Source organism: Astatotilapia calliptera, chromosome 19 (genome assembly GCF_964374335.1).
Source record: "Astatotilapia calliptera chromosome 19, fAstCal68.1, whole genome shotgun sequence".
Taxonomy (NCBI): Eukaryota; Metazoa; Chordata; class Actinopteri; order Cichliformes; family Cichlidae; genus Astatotilapia; species Astatotilapia calliptera.
The window spans coordinates 31,180,511-31,198,000 of NC_137440.1; the positions used below are offsets into that span (position 1 = coordinate 31,180,511).

The 17,490-nt window shown below is 43.1% G+C and overlaps 3 protein-coding genes across 6 annotated transcripts in view; all 3 read right to left on the reverse strand.

The window, feature by feature from the left end:
• Positions 1 to 7,563, reverse strand: part of LOC113011888 (signal-induced proliferation-associated 1-like protein 1) — a 37,548-nt gene extending 29,985 nt beyond the window's left edge. For 2 of the 3 annotated variants that reach the window (XM_026151717.2, XM_026151716.2), the window contains exon 1: positions 7,190 to 7,563. The gene's annotated coding sequence lies outside the window, so the exon portion shown is untranslated. Of the gene's footprint in view, positions 1 to 6,409; positions 6,432 to 7,189 lie in introns of those variants that run through there. The other variant, XM_080293609.1, reaches the window with a different exon arrangement.
• A 1,634-nt stretch (positions 7,564 to 9,197) lies between these two features.
• On the reverse strand, positions 9,198 to 10,756 carry gpx2 (glutathione peroxidase 2). The gene is made up of 2 exons (XM_026152085.2): positions 10,245 to 10,756; positions 9,198 to 9,936 (listed from the first exon to the last, which is right to left on the reverse strand). Exons 1-2 carry the CDS (start codon positions 10,611 to 10,613, stop codon positions 9,583 to 9,585), a joined length of 723 nt encoding a protein of 240 aa, XP_026007870.1. The 5' UTR covers positions 10,614 to 10,756; the 3' UTR covers positions 9,198 to 9,582.
• Positions 10,757 to 10,938: 182 nt separating this feature from the next.
• LOC113012101 (ras-related protein Rab-15-like) lies at positions 10,939 to 16,853 on the reverse strand. Of its 2 annotated transcripts, XM_026152086.2 has the most exons (7): positions 16,641 to 16,853; positions 13,844 to 13,904; positions 13,697 to 13,757; positions 13,541 to 13,618; positions 13,282 to 13,371; positions 11,993 to 12,058; positions 10,939 to 11,910 (listed from the first exon to the last, which is right to left on the reverse strand). In XM_026152086.2, the coding sequence occupies exons 1-7, from the start codon at positions 16,762 to 16,764 to the stop codon at positions 11,755 to 11,757; spliced, it is 636 nt and encodes a 211-aa protein (XP_026007871.1). In that variant the 5' UTR covers positions 16,765 to 16,853; the 3' UTR covers positions 10,939 to 11,754. The 2 variants fall into 2 exon arrangements, with proteins under 2 accessions (XP_026007871.1, XP_026007872.1); XM_026152087.2 differs by lacking the exon at positions 11,993 to 12,058 and having other exon boundaries at positions 16,641 to 16,791.
• Positions 16,854 to 17,490: the final 637 nt, after the last annotated feature.

Genomic DNA, 17,490 nt, shown 5'->3' on the forward strand with positions numbered 1-17,490 from the left:
CTTGTGAGCAAAGCAAATCAGAGTAAGCCCTTAGTGCTTCTCACAGTAACGTGCACAGATTAATTTTGACTGTTCCACTGGAGCAGCGTCTCTTCATCGTCATTTGCAGCACAACAGTGGAGCTGTATGAAAGTTTGAACTGGGATAAATACCGGGGGTCATGAGATGTCAATCAAAATGTTAAGTAGATCATGGTTTTCTGATTGAACATCACTGGACGCCCCAGGCTGCGGGCACCCAGTGGTCATATACACACTGCATGCCAGGAAACTCATGTCCTAGCTGTCCAAACACCAATAGAGTAATCAATAATATTCCTGAAAATCAACACACTTGGAAACAGAAAACACGTGAGCTACACACAGTTGTTGTTAGAAATCCCGTTTATGGCCACATTGTTCCAATTGGAAACAAACCAATCAATGTTAAAATTTTAGCCCTATGAGTTCGAGCTTAGGGCTCTCAGGATGTTGGCCAACCAGTTGGATCACATTGCTCTGTCATATGGGGTAAAAGGAGCAGCATAACCTACAAAGCACCTCCAGTGGACCTGCATAATCCTTGGCTTCTCTATTGTCTTGTGTCTGTGAGCTTCCAGATCAAATTGCATCAATGTGCTTAGACCCTGTTGTACTTCCTTGTAAGTCCATCCATTCACTTTCTTAACCACTTATCCAGCTACAGCCACAGGATCTGGAGCCCATCCCAGCTGACAATGAGAGAGAGGCAGCGTCAACCAAACAGAGTTTGCCAGACCGCCACCAGACTGACACAGACTTACAACCACCCACATCCACGCTTAAAGCCAATTTAGAATCACTAATTAACCTTTGGACTGTGGGAGGAAACCAGAGCATCCGGGGAAAGTCCACAGAGTCCAAGGACACCATGCAAATGTCCCGGAGAAAGTGTATAAGTCTGTATAAGTTCTATATTTACTGCTGCATAAAATGCAAAAAAGTTCAACTGTATTCATGAGCAAGACCAGTGGTTTGGAATGCAGGAAGGGTCAAGAGAAAGCATTTACATCTTTGCATACAACCGTGGATTAGCAGCAAGGTCAGCTAACGGCAACCTGTCACATTTTTACAGCTGAGGTGTTGATATGACAGATGCCTGCAATGTTTGGAAGTCATCCACTGCCCTGTCCTCTGCCTGATTGCACAGGTAGCAAACAAGCTGAATCACAGAGAGATGTGAAAAAGGAATCCTGATAAGATCGCCCTTACCACAGTAAAGAAAAGCGCATTTATTTATCACAAAGGCAGAAAACAATCATAGCATGGATAATGTAACAGCAACCTTGTATCTATTGCTGGAACAGACACTAACTCAACATTCAGATGCACTGAATCAGTTAGGAAAAAAGAATGAAAGCAGTGTGACACAGTCACAGCAGATACTCCGAGGGGCTGAACTCGCATTTATAGAATTATGTAGATTCATTTTAAATGGTTTGTCTGGGCATGTTGTAGCAAAGTGCTGTTAAAAGAAGCGGCGCAGTTCTTACAGTGTGATTAAGCAGGTTGGGGGAGGCTGGGACCTTGCTGAGCCAACTTGAGAAACATGACCTCCACAGCAACAGCAGAACTGACCACGGCCTATTTAAAAAGCCCACAGAGAATGTAATCTAATCTACCATAAGTTGCTCTGTGCATCCTCTTCAGTTAATTTCCCTCAGTCAAACTGATCTTTCAATCGATCAACAGCTGTTTAGCCCCTAAGCATGCCTCTGCAGCAATAAGGAAATGCACATAAACTCATTCAATTACACAAATTGATGACTGGGATGTATTGCAGCAGTACGGATTTTACCACAGACAAACATATGACGGACACAATGGGACCTTTAGCTGAGAGAGCAGTGGGTAAAAAGGAAAATACAGCCAGTCATCCTGGAGTGCCAAAGTCAAGGTGAAGGCTTGATTAATAGCCCCTTACATTGGTATCTCCTCTGAGGCCACCGCTAGTGCACAAGATGTCCACAGTTTTATAATTAGCCCTTTTAAGTTGAAAAATAAGGATTAGTTCTTGCCAGATAAGCATTTTACTAAGGTAACGGCAATGTGATGCAGTCAGTACAAAGGACATGGGTACTTCAGTACAACACAGAGACGGCAACAAAGGAAGACCTTCTTGTTGTTACTCTCACGGGAAAGCTCAGGGGATTCTCTGGGATGTCTCTCAAGAAGCCTTGCTGACTGTGCTGTCCCCTCAACGCCCTCACAGCTTGCAGGGCAGTCTAATTTCCGAACTGAAGGCAGGTATGCTTCAGTAATCAGGAGGTCAGAAATGGCAGGTAGCTTCTTGATGCACAGTTGAGCAGCTGTGAGGCTCGATGAGGACTCAAATTTCAACAACAGCAACAGCAGCAGCGTGGCAAACTTATACATGTAAACCGTTTCCAGTCATTGATTTGGGCACGTGTCCAGTGCACGGCCCAGTGCACTTCCAGTCCAATTACAGTCAGGCCACAAGGTTAATCAATTCATACAGTCATTTGGACTACGATAAGTCAGCTAGTGTTGCATAACAGTGGTGCCCTGCTAAATCACACTCTGCCAAAAGAAAAAAAAAAATCACAGTGCAAACCTGCACAGCATGCTGCTCCTGCTGTACTGCACCACAATAATGGCACACTCCAGCCAGCCCTGCAACTGGAGTTTTAACCTATTATTGAGCCAGTCTTATGCAAACTGCATTTAACTACAAACAACAGCTCAGGGAGGAGGGTTTCTAATGCTTTTGTTCCCCCTGGTGCCGAAATGTACAACCCCCCCCCAAAAAAAAAATAAATACAAGTAAATTAACATCTGCTTTGCTAATCACACAGTGTCAGGCACTTGTCCCAGTAATTGTTCTGTTTTGATTTTGGTGTACTGATGAAGACTGAAGCTTTGTGTGAGCCCCTCATTTGCACCTTTCACTATGTTTTTCTAGCTCCTGCTGGGCATTTGAACACATTTAGCCTTCTAGGATCTTTTGAAAGTGAGGCAGAAGTTGGACATTTAGGACACACCAAACTAAAAATTTGTCCAGTTGTATGTGTTCGCTTTGTCAATAGCAAACAAGCCACTTCTGACTTCTTCCTTATCAGTATTCTACTCGAGTGTACGTACCGTGTAAACACAAGCAAAGCAACGACTTCACCTTACCTCCTCCCAGTGCCGATAAAGACAACTGCTGAACTAAGCACCAGAGCCATTGAGGGACTGAAAGAAGTGGCCAGCGTAAGGTGACATATTCAACTTCAACATAGCACATGCCCAGCTTTCAGTTTCAGCTGAATTCTTTGAGTTGCAAAGCTAGCCTGGCCGGGTATCCAGGAATACATCAATGAAATACACAGGAAACAGGCAGTGAGAGAGGAAAGGCTGGGAAAGCAGCCATGTTTGTTATTAACCAGCTCTATCTGGCCTTTGCACCTGGAGCAACATGGAAAAAAACTATGGCCTATTTTATCAGAGAGCATACTATTGCACCCCGGTTAGACTATTTACAACATATATTTATATTTATAGAGAGAGACAGAGAGAAACTTACAGTATTTGCTCTTTATAAAATTGAGTGAGGTACTAAAAAAAAAAAAAAAACTATTACAAGACAAGTGAGTAGGACATTCTCCTGCACACTTCAGTCAGTCCACTTGAGGCTATTTATCTAAAAAGTCATCTGAACCTTACAGACTGAGCCTTTGGTCCACAGTGGTCTCATTCTTCCCTCTCAAACAAGAGCAAAACAGGGACTCACAGAGTGGAAAGAGATTCCCTGGTTCCAAAGGCAAAGGATGTGGAATTTTGGAACCGTATGAGAAGAGGGGAATTTCGGTACAGGAAACAAAGCACAACACGGACTACAGCTGGTGTTGTTAAATAGAGTTCTGGGGCAAACCTTACGCAGCGTTTTGTTGTGCCAGCATTCCAGTTTTACTACACGTCACATGGTAAAAGGCTCCTGAACATAATAATACAATCGTAAACATGAACAAGAATGAGGATAAGCTGATCAGACCTGTCTACGTATTGAGATCTGTTCTGAGATCAGCCGTGGCAGAGCCCTTGCGCATTCCTGCCTGCTTCTCAGATTTCGGGCCACAGGAGGGGGGACAACGGCAGAACCTCTGCGGTTTTTGTACGTGGAATTATTTTCCAAAGCTGCCCGCATGGTCTCTGTATGAGGCTCGGGCCTGCAGCTCTGCTTGATGTTTGGATTCTTCACTGAGTCGGAGTTCTGTAATCCATTCCAGAGAGAGTGTGCAGGCCAAAAAGAGACAGTGTAGCAACTGGCAGACATGTCGAGACAATACCAAGCACGTCGCTGCTGTGTGGCAGCGGGGATAGCCTGCAGCAACACATCATCATCAGAATCCCTAGTTTTCATTATGGAACATTTCACTTTTTTTAAGTGGTTGTTTACCAATCCTTCTTCTTATTTTTTAAAAACGTTCTCATCTCTGTCCCACGTCAGACTATTTTCAGCTTGTGTGTGAGGTTCGATGGGAGCAGAAAAGGGGAATTACACAGCGTCTGATCTCGGCATGACTGTGGGTTTTGGTTTGGGTTTGAGAGTTGGAAGCAGGATGACAGAAACCAGAGAGGTCTCTTTAGTTTATGAACGCAGTGTATATTGTGACAGACCACCAAACGGAGACCAAACCCTTCAGTCAAGGTCAGAGCCCAGCCAGCTTGCAACACCTTCCACCTGTCCCACCGCTCAGCCTCCCAGGGTCAGCAATCTCCCACACCAATAATTACAGTGCGTCCAAACCGCTGCACATTTTTGCGAGGTCAGAAACTTTGCGTCAGGTGGGATGGAGAAGGGAGTGATTTCCTCTTTGTCTGGACCCATTTACTCTGTGACAGAGCTCTGAAAGGGGATTACATCATCACTATTGTGGCTTCCGAGCCCTCTGCTTTCCTCCGCCGGGTGGTATAAAGTGGACCGTCCCATCCAGACAAAGACAGAGCATTCCAACAGTTTAGCAAGCAGGAAATTCAGACCCACAGTCACACCTCATTAAAGTCAAACTCATCAACCTCTCAGTCACCAGCAAAAAAAAAGAAAAAAAAGACACTCACTCTGAAGAATCATCAGAGGCCATGTTACCATCAGGTCATTTGACTTCTGACTATGAGCTGACTAATACCAGTCAGACACTTCACTCGTAAAAACTGAGGAAGCTTCTCCTTTCTTTTCTTTTTTCTTTTGTCAAATCTGTTACAAAAGCTTCTGTCAAATCCAGGAAAAAGTGACTCATGTAGGAGGGGGAAAAATCTGCCTTGTAACTGACATTGACCACATTGGTACACCACTTTTTATCCAGGGATGCATCTCAAGGTCTGTTTATTTTGCTGTCCAGTGAGAGGTGTGTGCGCAGGCGTCACAGTCTCAGAAATGACTTTGTGACAGTAAGAGTCACCACACCACAATGAATAGAGTTCAGTCAGTATCGACTTTAAGAGCGCTGATGCACTTTGAACCTGAGCATTAATGAAAAAATAATAATAATACTAACCTCATCTTTCTTTGTATAATATAAACAGTTAATTTAAGCATGTTATGAAGACCACTTAGCATATCTGCAGCGCATACATTCCAGAGTAACAAATTATAAATCAGCACAATGCTTCTCTTGTTGTTCCCTTTTATCTTTGCTCAAACTATTCCCTCCGAGCCAATGCACAGGAGACAATGCACAGGAGACAATGCACAGGAGACAATGATAACATAAGCTCAATTTAGCAACAGGAAGCATCCTTGTGCTTTCTATAAAAGACCCTACTACGAATGAAGAACACCAACAATTGTTGTGCGAGAGATGCAACACAAAGTGAAAATAGCAACACTGTCCTCCAGTAATAAAACAAGGGGAGGACTACGTATGCTGATAAGGAACGTGAGAAGCAGAGACTCTGCTAAACAAGCAGAGTTATCTATTCTGAAAGTAGTCTCATCCAAATCTTTGGGCAGATCTTATCAACTGAACTAGCCTCTCATCCCCAAATGAACCGTTACAGGCCCACACAGTGAAAGAAATAAAACAGAGCAAGTATTTTTTCCCATCCAACAAGATCATTTTCATCATCTATAATAAAAATAACAATAGAAAAAAAGCAAGAAGCAATCCAATGTATTTGCAGAAGGCAAAAAAGGGACAAAACTGAGAGTAACTAAGCAGTAAAAGTGGAAGTGAAGCTGTATGATCAGTCATGCCAGCCACAGTGGGTCAGCTAAGCTTATCAAGAATGCTAAAAATCCCAGATCCTTGCCCAAAACCAAACTACAAAGTTTCCCCTTTTTCACCTGACTCAAGTTGTCCAACTGCAATAAACAGTGCTTCTGTAACACACACTCACACACCATGATTCAGTTATGAGCAGCCACCCCTCTATTGTATTTAATTCCCTACCTGCTTACTTGTAACCGTTTCACTGTAGTTGATATTTTGTAAAACATGGCCCCCTCTGGACACAACGCTGCCCTGTGAAAGTAAACTCTGAAAGGTTAAGGTCTGTTTGTTTCTGTCAAAACAAAACTCCCAGCCCTTCATTACCAGATCTTTCCTATTCACACGCGCTGCTGCCACCACTGCACTGGTGTGCATGCCCTCTGTATTCCAAAACAGCCTATGTGAGCACAGTTGGACACAGAGGCTGGAGTGCACTCCACACATCCACATCAGGCAGAAATAAACTGATAATCTCATCAAGAATGGCACTGGATACTCAGCGTGGAGGGAGGGGGGCATGACTTGCAGAGAGCCCTGGTGGCCTAATCTATACAAGCAGATGCTGAGCCAGGGCAGGCTGTAAACAAATCTCTCAAGACAGATGTGGCAATCACCTGGTGCCTGACAAGCCTTCTCGTGTGGCAACAACGCGGGATACGCCACCTCGGAATTTTTTTTCCGGGTGGTGACAGACGTATATCCTCCAGTATGTGGCTTGAACGATGCCACCTGTGAATCGCAGAGAACAATGCCCTTGACATACACGGCGACGCAGCGGATATGTTTTGACAGCCACCCTGATAGCCTCACCACGCCAGCCCCATTAGTTCTGATAACAATAATAACACTGCGCACTGGCTTTCCCCCTGCACCTTCACACGGCACGAGGATGTGCTTTGTCCTCCTCACACAGATGTTGGGTGCAGGCACCCCCGCGCATGACTTCGTAACGCCACTCACCTTTTCTCATAGTGGTTGTCACACAACACGAAGCAGTCTTGCTTTTCTTTTCTCTCCCCCTTTTGTTTCAACTCGTAACAAGGTGCTCCAAGTCCGAGACACAAACTACGCAGCAGCTCTGTTGGCTGCCCTCGCGGGGGGGGACACACAAAAAAAACGTGCTGGCTCCGGTTCAGACCGAGGACGGCCCGACGTCTTCCTCTGAACGGCAACTTGGAAGTTTGATAGAAAGTTACGGCTTTGCCTCGCTGCGGTATGCAGCTGCTGGAGGGATGAGATCATTCAGGCAGCCTCCCCTCTCCCTCTCTCCCCCTCTCCCTCTCTTTTCTGCCCCGGAGTCTCGCGAGAAGGCTTAGCGGGGGGAAAAGCAAACGTTGCCGTGGCAACAGTGCTCACCTGTAGTGAGTGGATGGTCAGAGTGGAAACGAAGAAGTCTCACTCTGCTTCAAGTGACCCCAGGTTAAAAAGTACGCAGTTTATTCAATAGCAGATGAAACTTGTCATGTTTTAGCCCAAAGCTCTTTAAGCTCGCTCCAGTCACACCGCTCGTGCATGTTTACTGCTGCGGAGTTTAATGTGAAACAGACAGTTAAGGCCATTAGGTTTGACCTTTGAACCATTATCTAAATCGACTTCAGTTTCAATTGTTTCAAATCATCAGTCAAATCTGATTGGTTAAACAAAAAGCCCTTTTGAGTTTATGACGTATCCACGTTGCAAACGGTGTATTGCGACCTACAGCCCACTGTTGCAGGGTCAGTGTGCAATTTTAAAAGCATTTCATTGAATTGGAAAGCTATAGGAGTCCATATTTTTCTTAGTGTGTTCAGAGCTTTTACTAAAGCTGTCTTTAAACGAACTTTTAGAGTCGGAAGCGAATTGATGGATGGAGGGAGGGAGAGTGAGTCACCTGTTGAAAATAACTGATCTTTGGTGATATTTTTCTGCAAGCTGTGAGTAGATGGGAGCAGTGTAGAGGGTTTAAGGAGAGGCCCCTTGCGCTGCTCCTCTTGCTTCTCCCCAACGGGCGTGAAGCTTTTCCTTGCAGTCACACTGAGGGAAATCAAATGCCCTGGCGCATCACGACAGCATGGATATGTAAATATAATATGCAACGAGACTAAGTATTACTACAATAACCACAGCCACTATAAGTGGAAGTAAAACCCGTGAAAAGTATCACTTTAGTGCAGAAACGGCCCTAACCAATCTGGCGCCCTAGGCAAGATTTTAGGTGGCGCCCCCCTACATCAGCAGTGTAGTGTAATGTTGTAACAAATAATATTTCTATTAAATAAGCTTTACTTTGCATTTTAATTAACGTGGGATTATTTTTTGTATTTAGAAATAATAGTACCAACTTTTTTTTTTTTTTCAACATTTGTGGCACTGGCGTGGCGCCCCCTGATGGACGGCGCCCTTAGCATTTGCCTATACGGCCTATGCCACGGGCCGGCCCTGCTTTAGTGTTTCTAAATGTACCCACCTGCCATGAGGTCGCCGTGTGGCCTGTTGTGCTGACGTAGATGTCAGCATATGTGCACAAAGCCCTGCGCGAACCTGCAAAGCAGGCCTTGCAAACAGTGCAGACTTTGCATAAAAAGCTAAAGCTGCATGGCAGGTCATAACACAGGTAACGAGGTCACTGTTTACCCTACATGGATGACTTTGGGTTTGTCTTAAGGTGTCACTGTAGTGATAAAGCATTCATGTAGCTGCATGGTTTCAGCATGTTTTTACTTTAAAAATGTAGGTCTGGAAAATTAGTGTGGGAGGCTCTGAGATAATTTTAAAAAGGGATTCATCGGGCAAGAGGAAGCATAATTAGAAGATTGCGCTGTGAATTTTTTGAAAGGCTGTTTCAAATAATTCCACATCCTCCCCACTGTATTTAAAGCTTCATTATTATGCCTACTCCAGCTCTATTTTGGTCGTGCTTACATCAGTGGAGCGCATCTTTATGTTTATATATGGTCCAATTAAAAATCACACCTCAGTGGGAGACGAATTTGGTTTGAAGGTTTTATTCCAGTGCAAACATTATGTGTGTGTGTGATGAATGTTAATTCACGAGAGAAGTTTAGGATTAAATCAGCAGCACCATCTGCTGGACGAACAGGAAAAGAACAAGAAACAAAAGGATGTGATAAAAAAACAAACAAAAAAAAAACATCAAAGTGATCATTTGCCTCATGCATAATGTACATATGTGTAAACTTTTAACTACACTGTTCATTCATCCACAACTGTTAAGCACTTATAAGGCTTCCGATGATATTCCCTTATTCTGTTTTAGAACATCACCCTCATTTAATAAGACTCAACGGTGTGGAGGACAGCATGACAGCTTTGAGAGTTATGGATGAGAAGTCATTAAGAGATGGAGGCTATTCTTAGGTCTTAGTTAATCTTAGCAGTCTTTGAATGTCAGGCTCTATGTCAATGGTGGGGAATTTTTTGCTGTATCGCTTAAAGGGTTCTCCCTCTGGCCCAATGAGGAATTTCTCAAAGTTCCAGGAGATATCCGTCCTGCTGATGGGGCTCCAAACCAGAAATTTGGGGTCCTGAATGAGAGAATTTGGGTCGTCATCGGGATAGGGGAGTTTGTCTTTCAGATAGGCAAAAACTGGGTGGGTATTTGTTCCATTGACGTCACACTTCTCGAAGATGGTAAAGATGGGCTTGAAGCCTCCACCTGGACGCACGTGCTGCAGTGAATTCAGGATTTCACCATTGGTGCAGTTCTCCTGCAGAGCACAAGCATTCATTGGTTTCACTATGATAGCGAAGATGATTAAAATCCTACTTCAGTATCAAACCATCAGTACCAGATACAGTTTGCACACTATTAAATGATGCAATTCCTGTAACTTGCTTTAGGAAAGAGGAAATACACTAATGCCAATAATACAAGTCAGACTTTAACTCAAACCAGACCCAGGTAGGATTGGGAAAAGGAAAATGTCTGTGACAACAACAATAACACAGAACTGGTACATTAAGTAATACATTTGAGAGGTTTTTAAGTGACTTCAAACTCTGCTGCTGAACTCACCTGATAGCCAAACTGATTGCAAGGAAAACCCAGGACCACCAGCCGATGGGGGTACTTGCTCTGCAGCTGGTTGAGCTCGCTGAAGTCCCGGGTGGTGGTTCCTCAGAGCGAGGCCACATTCTCTATGAGGACCACCCGTCCTCTGAAGACGTTGAAGTCCACAGAGTCTCCCTCCAGCGTGGTGGCCCTCAGGTCGTAGAAAGTCTTCGCGATGAACGTCATCTCGTCCTCTGGTTCTGCCACAGTGGAGGCAGAGGGGATCTCGAGCTGCCTGTATCCAAGCGCTTGGTCACCTGATTCATTTAGGGCAGAAAGTTGCCTTTGACAAGGATCAAATGGCCCTGCGGGAAAGTGATCTCCATCTGCCATCCTATACTCTGAAGAAGTCCGAAATAGATTAACGTAACTAATTGTCTTCTTATCAGTATTTTTAAAGTTTTATCAAGTAAACTGACTTTCTTGAAGTGAATGTAATTATATTCTCAAAGAGTGTTTTAGGGATAAAACTTGCACGTACTTCCTACTTTACGGCATCTCTGTAACATGTATCAGTTTTCTCTGTCATCAAAAATTTAACATGATCCCCCGTCTTTCACGGAGGGTGATTAAAAATGAATGAATCTGTCTGAACTCTTTCAGGACTTCACTCCTTGCATTCTAATGTAATGACTCAGCAAGGTCCCGACACATCTCATTAGCTTTAATATGAAAACTTTAATTTATTAACCCGTACAGTGGTTTTGTTATTTTTTTTGTAACAACCTGCACATATCATTTAAAAAAAATTACATACAAGTGGCAACTTGGCAGAGCCTGAGTACATTACTTCAAAGAGCGGTAACACTCCTTTAGCACACAATGCCAATCACATTTGTAACGCAAATGCACACATTCGTGATGATAATGCATGAGCAAGCATTCAAGGTCTTCGAACATGGCACGACAGAGTCTCCGTCAAAGGAGGATAGTAAATTATGTAAATAACTCCACCCCTGCTGGGTTTGAATTTCGAGGTGTAAATAATTCAGCTCTGTCCTCCGGCTTCTTCGTCATTGCCTCCATCCTCTTCCTCCGCCCTCCTCAAATAAACGATTGTTGATTTGAATCCACAATTCATCTACAGCACCAACCAAATTATTCAATTTTAAAAAAATATATATGAACAAAATATGAAGAACAAGTGACGAAGCAGCTGCTCGGTGCAAACCTGTATTTTAAAGGAGGAAATTGTGGGTATGGATAGTTTTATTACACAAAACCGTGTTCTCCGGGAACCTCAGCAGCTTTAAGATTCAGCGATCATGGAACAAAATTGGCCCTCTGCTGGTAGCTGCTTCTAAATGCATTTAACACAGTGTGATAAAAAAAAAAAAACTTGCAAAAAGTGAAACCCATTCATTAAACCCCTGGGCCAACAAGTCACAGCATCCACAAAGAGGGCAGAGGGGGACCGAATCAAGTCAGAGCGCCTTCAACTATAAGCTGTGGCACCATGATGGCCATCTTGTTTCTAACAGGCGCAGCTCCTCTGAGGAAGGTGAGGGACTGTGCTCTCTTTGTCTTCCTCCAGACCTGCCTTATCCAGATAGCTGTCCAGAGATCCCAACAGGTTGTCCACGTCCCTCTTGTGAGCCTGTAGCACGAGTTCTGTCAGACGTTCGAATGACTGGAGGAAGAAGGAAGAAAGAAAACAAAAGAATGCGGCGGGGAATTACCCAGAAAAAAATGTTGCCAAGAAAATCCACTACCTCACTGATGTTGATATTCTTGGAGGCACTGGTTTCAAAGAACTCCATCCCATAGGATCCTGCTAACTACAGACAATTGAAGCGCATATTTTTAGAAATAATAAAACTATTTTATACCTTTTTTCTCCAAAACTATATAAATATAATTTTAAAAAATCAATTAAATGCAAAGGCGATACTCTGGCACAATAATACTGATTAAACAGCACAGGGTGTCAGCAGTGTGAAGATTTATACATATTATGCACTTGCATGGATGTAGGTGTATCCTTCAGGCTTTGCTGTGTGCTGTGTTAATATTATAACATGCAGTAAGAGGTTTATAAAAAGCTTATCTTATTTAGCGATATGATTTTTAAAAAGATTTCACTAAATGTTTTAAACGTGGGAGGAAGCGTTTGTCTGTCTCAGCCTAACCAGTTGAACAGTATTCTATTTTAAGAGACATGCTGGTATCAGCCATTAGTTTTTGGAAGCTGGGACTTTGATAGTAGTGCCTCTAAAAGCCTTTTCTCCCTGAAATAAGTTATGCCAGAACCATATTGCATATTTTCTCAATAAAAGTTCTTCTCAAATATGCAAAAGTGTTTTTTTAAAACCTCAAAAATAAAGTCAACATTATTCCCAACATGAGAGCAGCGACTGAGTCTAGTATAACTGAATATTTTGTAGTATTTAGTATCTAGATGGTCCTGGTCTGTGTGAAGAGCTCGGAGGAACGTTCATTCTGATGAATGACATTTGGCTGTAATTCATCGTCTAATTTAACAGGGTCAGAAAGAGTTCATATTGGTGTTTCTACAACATGAACAACTACTCATCACACACATGATCTGTACAACCGTCCGGATTTTATTTGGGAGTGTTTTCAAGTCTTCACCGTGTCTTTGTGGTAAAAAGGCCTGAGGCTGTCTGAGCAATAGAAACAACTAAGAGCCTGCCAGCACAGAGATAGTTGTGCGCACACTTCTCGAATCGAGCTGCCAAGTTGCCCGACAGACAGGTTGAATTTGTATGCAGTGTGTGGATTGTTTGTGTAGACTGTGTTTCGAGCTGATCTGGCAGCTTAAGTGACATTTATGAAACACACAAAGCTTTCCAGCGCAGGTATTACAGTAATCATCATCAAGTTTAAGGAAGTTTAATGGAAGAAACTGGAGGCCACCAGGAGACTGACTTACAATATGGGAGTCTGTATATTATGATGTTGAGTACTTAAAACACAATCTCCAAATTAAAATCAATAATATACTAATTAAAGCACAGCGGAAAATAAGGCTCAATCAAACCTTGGTTCCTTGGTTCTTTGACACTTCCCTCCTGAGTGAATCATCACATTTGTTTCCTACCAATATGGTCTCCATTTTTTGGGTAGTATACTAGAAGAAAACAACAAAAACTGAAGTCAAGCACAGGGATAGTGGACTTCATCATCCTGTCAGTCACTCTAAGCCACTGATTGTTTAGCAAGCAGCTAAAGTTCAGTCAGCCAGAACACAAATACTGGACAGCTGCGAAGGGCAGCGAACAGAGTGCTTATTGCCTTACTTCATCCACATCACTGACCCACTTGGCTATGTGCTTAAAGGACAGCTTGTCTGTGACGTCGTAGACAAAGATGACACCCTGCATAAAAAGTGGAAAGAGGACTAAGGAATCAAAGCTGCGTTACAGAAATCTAAGTTTACTCTTGGCTGCTCATACTTGCGCCCTCCTGTAGTACTGTTTGGTGATGGTCTGATAGCGCTCCTGACCAGCTGTGTCCCTGCATGGAGGACCAAACACATATCAGCAAAAGGGAATCACCCATGGCAGCAAGTGTGAATGCAATGAAAGAAAAATGTCACTTACCATATCTGTACTCGCACCTTGGTTCCATCTACCTCCAGTGTTTTCATCTTAAAATCAATTCCTGACCAAAACAAAGAAAATGCAAATACAGATGTAAGCTGGGATGCAACCTCCAAAAATACAATCACAAACTGCCAACAAATGTCCCTGAGGTTCATTGAGGATTCCTCGGAGATACAGTTATCTAAACAGGTGTAAACGACACTGAGGGATTTCTGTGCTAGGAGACAGAATAAAGGTTTGCAACGTAACTTTGCTGGTTTCTATTCAACTAGTTCTTTTAATCTACTTCTTATTTAGTTTTCATCATGCTAGCAAAGCCAAAATCCACTCAAAGACAAACATTTCTGATCCTACACTATGTACAGTCATGTTAAAGACTCTCTGCAGTCCTGTGAGGAAGTGTACTCAGATGTACTTAACTGATCATCAACAAGTGTCATCACATCTATAAAGCCAGAAGTTATGAAAGGTTTGCTGATCTGTCGCATATCCCAGAAGTAGACATCACAGTAAGTTTAACCCAAGTTCAGTGGCAGAAAATGGCAAAAAAAAAAAACAACAACCCTAGAGCTACATCTCAGACCCTAAATGGTAAATGGCCTGTATTTATATAGCGCTTTACTAGTCCCTAAGGACCCCAAAGCGCTTTACACATCCAGTCATCCACCCATTCACACACTGGTGATGGCAGCTACAATGTAGCCACAGCCACCCTGGGGCGCACTGACAGAGGCGAGGCTGCCGGACACTGGCGCCACCGGGCCCTCTGACCACCACCAGTAGGCAACGGGTGAAGTGTCTTGCCCAAGGACACAACGACCGAGACTGTCCAAGCCAGGGCTCGAACCGGCAACCTTCTGATTACAAGGTGAACTCCCAACTCTTGAGCCACGATCGCCTACATGCCTAAATTAGCATCCGTCCTAGGGCCAGTTTGGAATCACCAAACTTTTGGACTGTGGGGGGGAGGCAAAGAACCTGGAAGGAACCCCTGCAGGAACAGAGAGACCAACCAGCCAGTAGCTTTGAACACAGGACATTCTTGCTGTAAGAGGCAGCAAGAACCCAGATCGTACTAACCATCACACCTCCAATGTCTTTTGGACAAACCAGACCAAGGTGGAGATGTTTGGCCATGATGCACAGCACTACATTTGGCAAAAAACAAACACAGCATATCAGCACGAACCCCTCTTACCATCTGTCATGCACGGTGGTGGAGGGGTGATGATTTGGGCTTGTTTTACCTGGGCACCTTGCAGTCATTAAGTCGGCCATGAACTCCTCTGTATACCAAAGTATTCTGGAGTCGCATGAGGTTATTGGCCCGACAACTAAAGCATGACCGAAATTAGCAAATTCAATAGTTTCTGTTATAGTCCAATGTGCCAATAAGCCATGACACTACAACTATGACGACTATACTACTGTCGATATATCTTGCAAGAAAAGATTAATGAAAAGACTGAAGAGATCCTTTCATTTGGCTCCTGTGATGGATATTTATAAGATTTTTTAACACTAGTGGCATGATTGAAGTTAGAATAGGAAAGAAGTAGAGCAGGAAAAAAAGGAAACGTGTGATTCTGATCAATTGGACAACTTGGAATCTGTTCTCTGTTTCCTTCCATATTTGGCTCTGTTACATTTAACATTAAACCCTGAACAGTTTTTGTTTTTTTCTTTCCGTTACGCTGCCACCACACTTTGTGGAATCAATAAACTCTGTGTAATCCAATCCCAACATTGTGCTCATAAAAAAGTTTTCTGTCAGGCATTTCATATGATCATTGACCATAAATACATTTTTGTTGGCGATGCAGCTTCCTAGCCCAGTTTGAGTGAAACGAAGAGGTGCTACTGAATCTGAAAATGCACCTACTTTACATAATCAAATCCCAATCTCACTGTTTTCAGTGTCTGTGAATGAGCTCCTCCTGTAGCCCGTTTCTGTCTCGCCCTAAGGATGGCTTTCCTCTTTTTGCAATTGTTCACTTTTATCATGTAAGAATCTGCGTTTATGTAATATATGCAAAGCTGTCCATTCATCCTGCATATCGGTATCCTTTTGTTCCAGCGCTTCTTTCACTGCCTGATGCAGATCTAAAGGCACGGCTGGTGATTTTCTTTTAGCAATGATTTCATCATCAGACACTATTCCAAATATCCAAATCCCATGTAAAGCCTTTCCACTCTGCATTTTCTGGTGTGACTTGACCCTGATTATGCTCCACAGTCTAACAGGTAAACAGGGCCTACCACATTTTGTTCCAACTCATTAGTATGTGACACAATCAGGAAAAGTGGCAGTACTGATATGAAGCACTAATGGCCTCATCAATCCGCAAGTTCCAATCAAGGGGGAAAAGATATAAGATAGCATATCAAATAATTTGAGAGCAGAAGAAATAGTCGTCTCCCTTCCCATTTCCAGTACGCTCGTGACAGAGACGTAATTTATCAGACCTCTTCTACGTGTCTAACCTTTAATTAAGCAAAAACATTCCATCTTATACTTTCATTGTGCTTTAGCGTGGGCAACAGAAAGCCTTCTAGGCAAACTTTCCCATGTGAGGCTGTTTGAACTTGAGGCCCTTTAATCCTATAAGTAGGCCCACTTTTATATTCTGAACAAATGGGAAAGCTAAAATAAAATGCTCTGAATGTTAAAACCCTGCATCTACATTCATCCAGAGAAAAGAATTTCCCGGTGTTTAACTGGTTCAACCTGTGGGGGAAAAAACTGATATGAGTTTTGGAGAAAGCTTCACTGAAAACCTGTTGGATGGCTTACCGATGGTGGAAATGTGTGCAGTGTCAAAGTCACTTTCCGTGAACCGGCGCAACATGCAAGTCTTCCCAACCCCCGAGTCTCCGAGCATGAGCAGCCGGAACAAGAAGTCGTACTGTTTAGCCATGACCCAAAACTAAGCGATGATGAAAAAACATGCCTGTCTGATGCGGCGCTTGAAACTGGCTGCTTGTCCTCTGCTTGGGTGATGCGTTCAAGGCCCCTCGGAAACTTTCACGCTGAACTCAAAGAGCGCCACTTGATGCACTTTACAAAGTCAGATGTCTTGGAACGTTTTTCTAACATTTTTGTGGTTCGTCGTGTGCTTTACTATCACCTTCAAATATTTCAGTAGTACTTCACCATCCTACATGTCGTTCTTGGTTACGCCTGCAATTTCCTACGGCACTGGAAAGCAGCACACAACCTGCGTCTTTGAACGTTGTTTCCTGTAGAGGGAGCGTCAGGACACATCACACTGGCCCAAGTCTAAATTCAATATTTAAACAATGATTGATGTCATTTTATGTCGCAAATAAAAGTTTATATGTTCCTCGATGCTCATATTTTCTACTTTATCTCTAAATATGAGTGAAAAGACAAACACATATATCTCCGTGTGTAGCCAATCCAGTCCTTGTGATCTAGGAACATTTAAAGGTTTATTTCTACCAAAGTTTCAACAAATCCTTCTTATCATTTACCTTAATTCCATCAGCAAATTCTGATTCTCAAATCCTATTAAACCTGCCAGATTATTGAATTAACTGGCTCTTTAACTAAACCTGCATTTAACACCAAAAAAAGGATGCTGTTGGGGATGCCTAATGTGCAAAAATCAGGCTATTTTTTT

What these genes read in the sequence shown, in the direction of transcription:
- LOC113012101 (XM_026152086.2), bottom strand. Translation starts at nt 16,764, where the DNA reads ATGGCTAAACAGTACGACTTCTTGTTCCGGCTGCTCATGCTCGGAGAC. An exon ending in GGGTCAGTGATGTGGATGAA is followed by an intron (nt 13,372 to 13,540) that starts GTAAGGCAATAA and finishes GTTTTCTTCTAG; the next exon opens with TATACTACCCAAAAAATGGA. An exon ending in AGAATATCAACATCAGTGAG is followed by an intron (nt 11,911 to 11,992) that starts GTAGTGGATTTT and finishes TTCTTCCTCCAG; the next exon opens with TCATTCGAACGTCTGACAGA.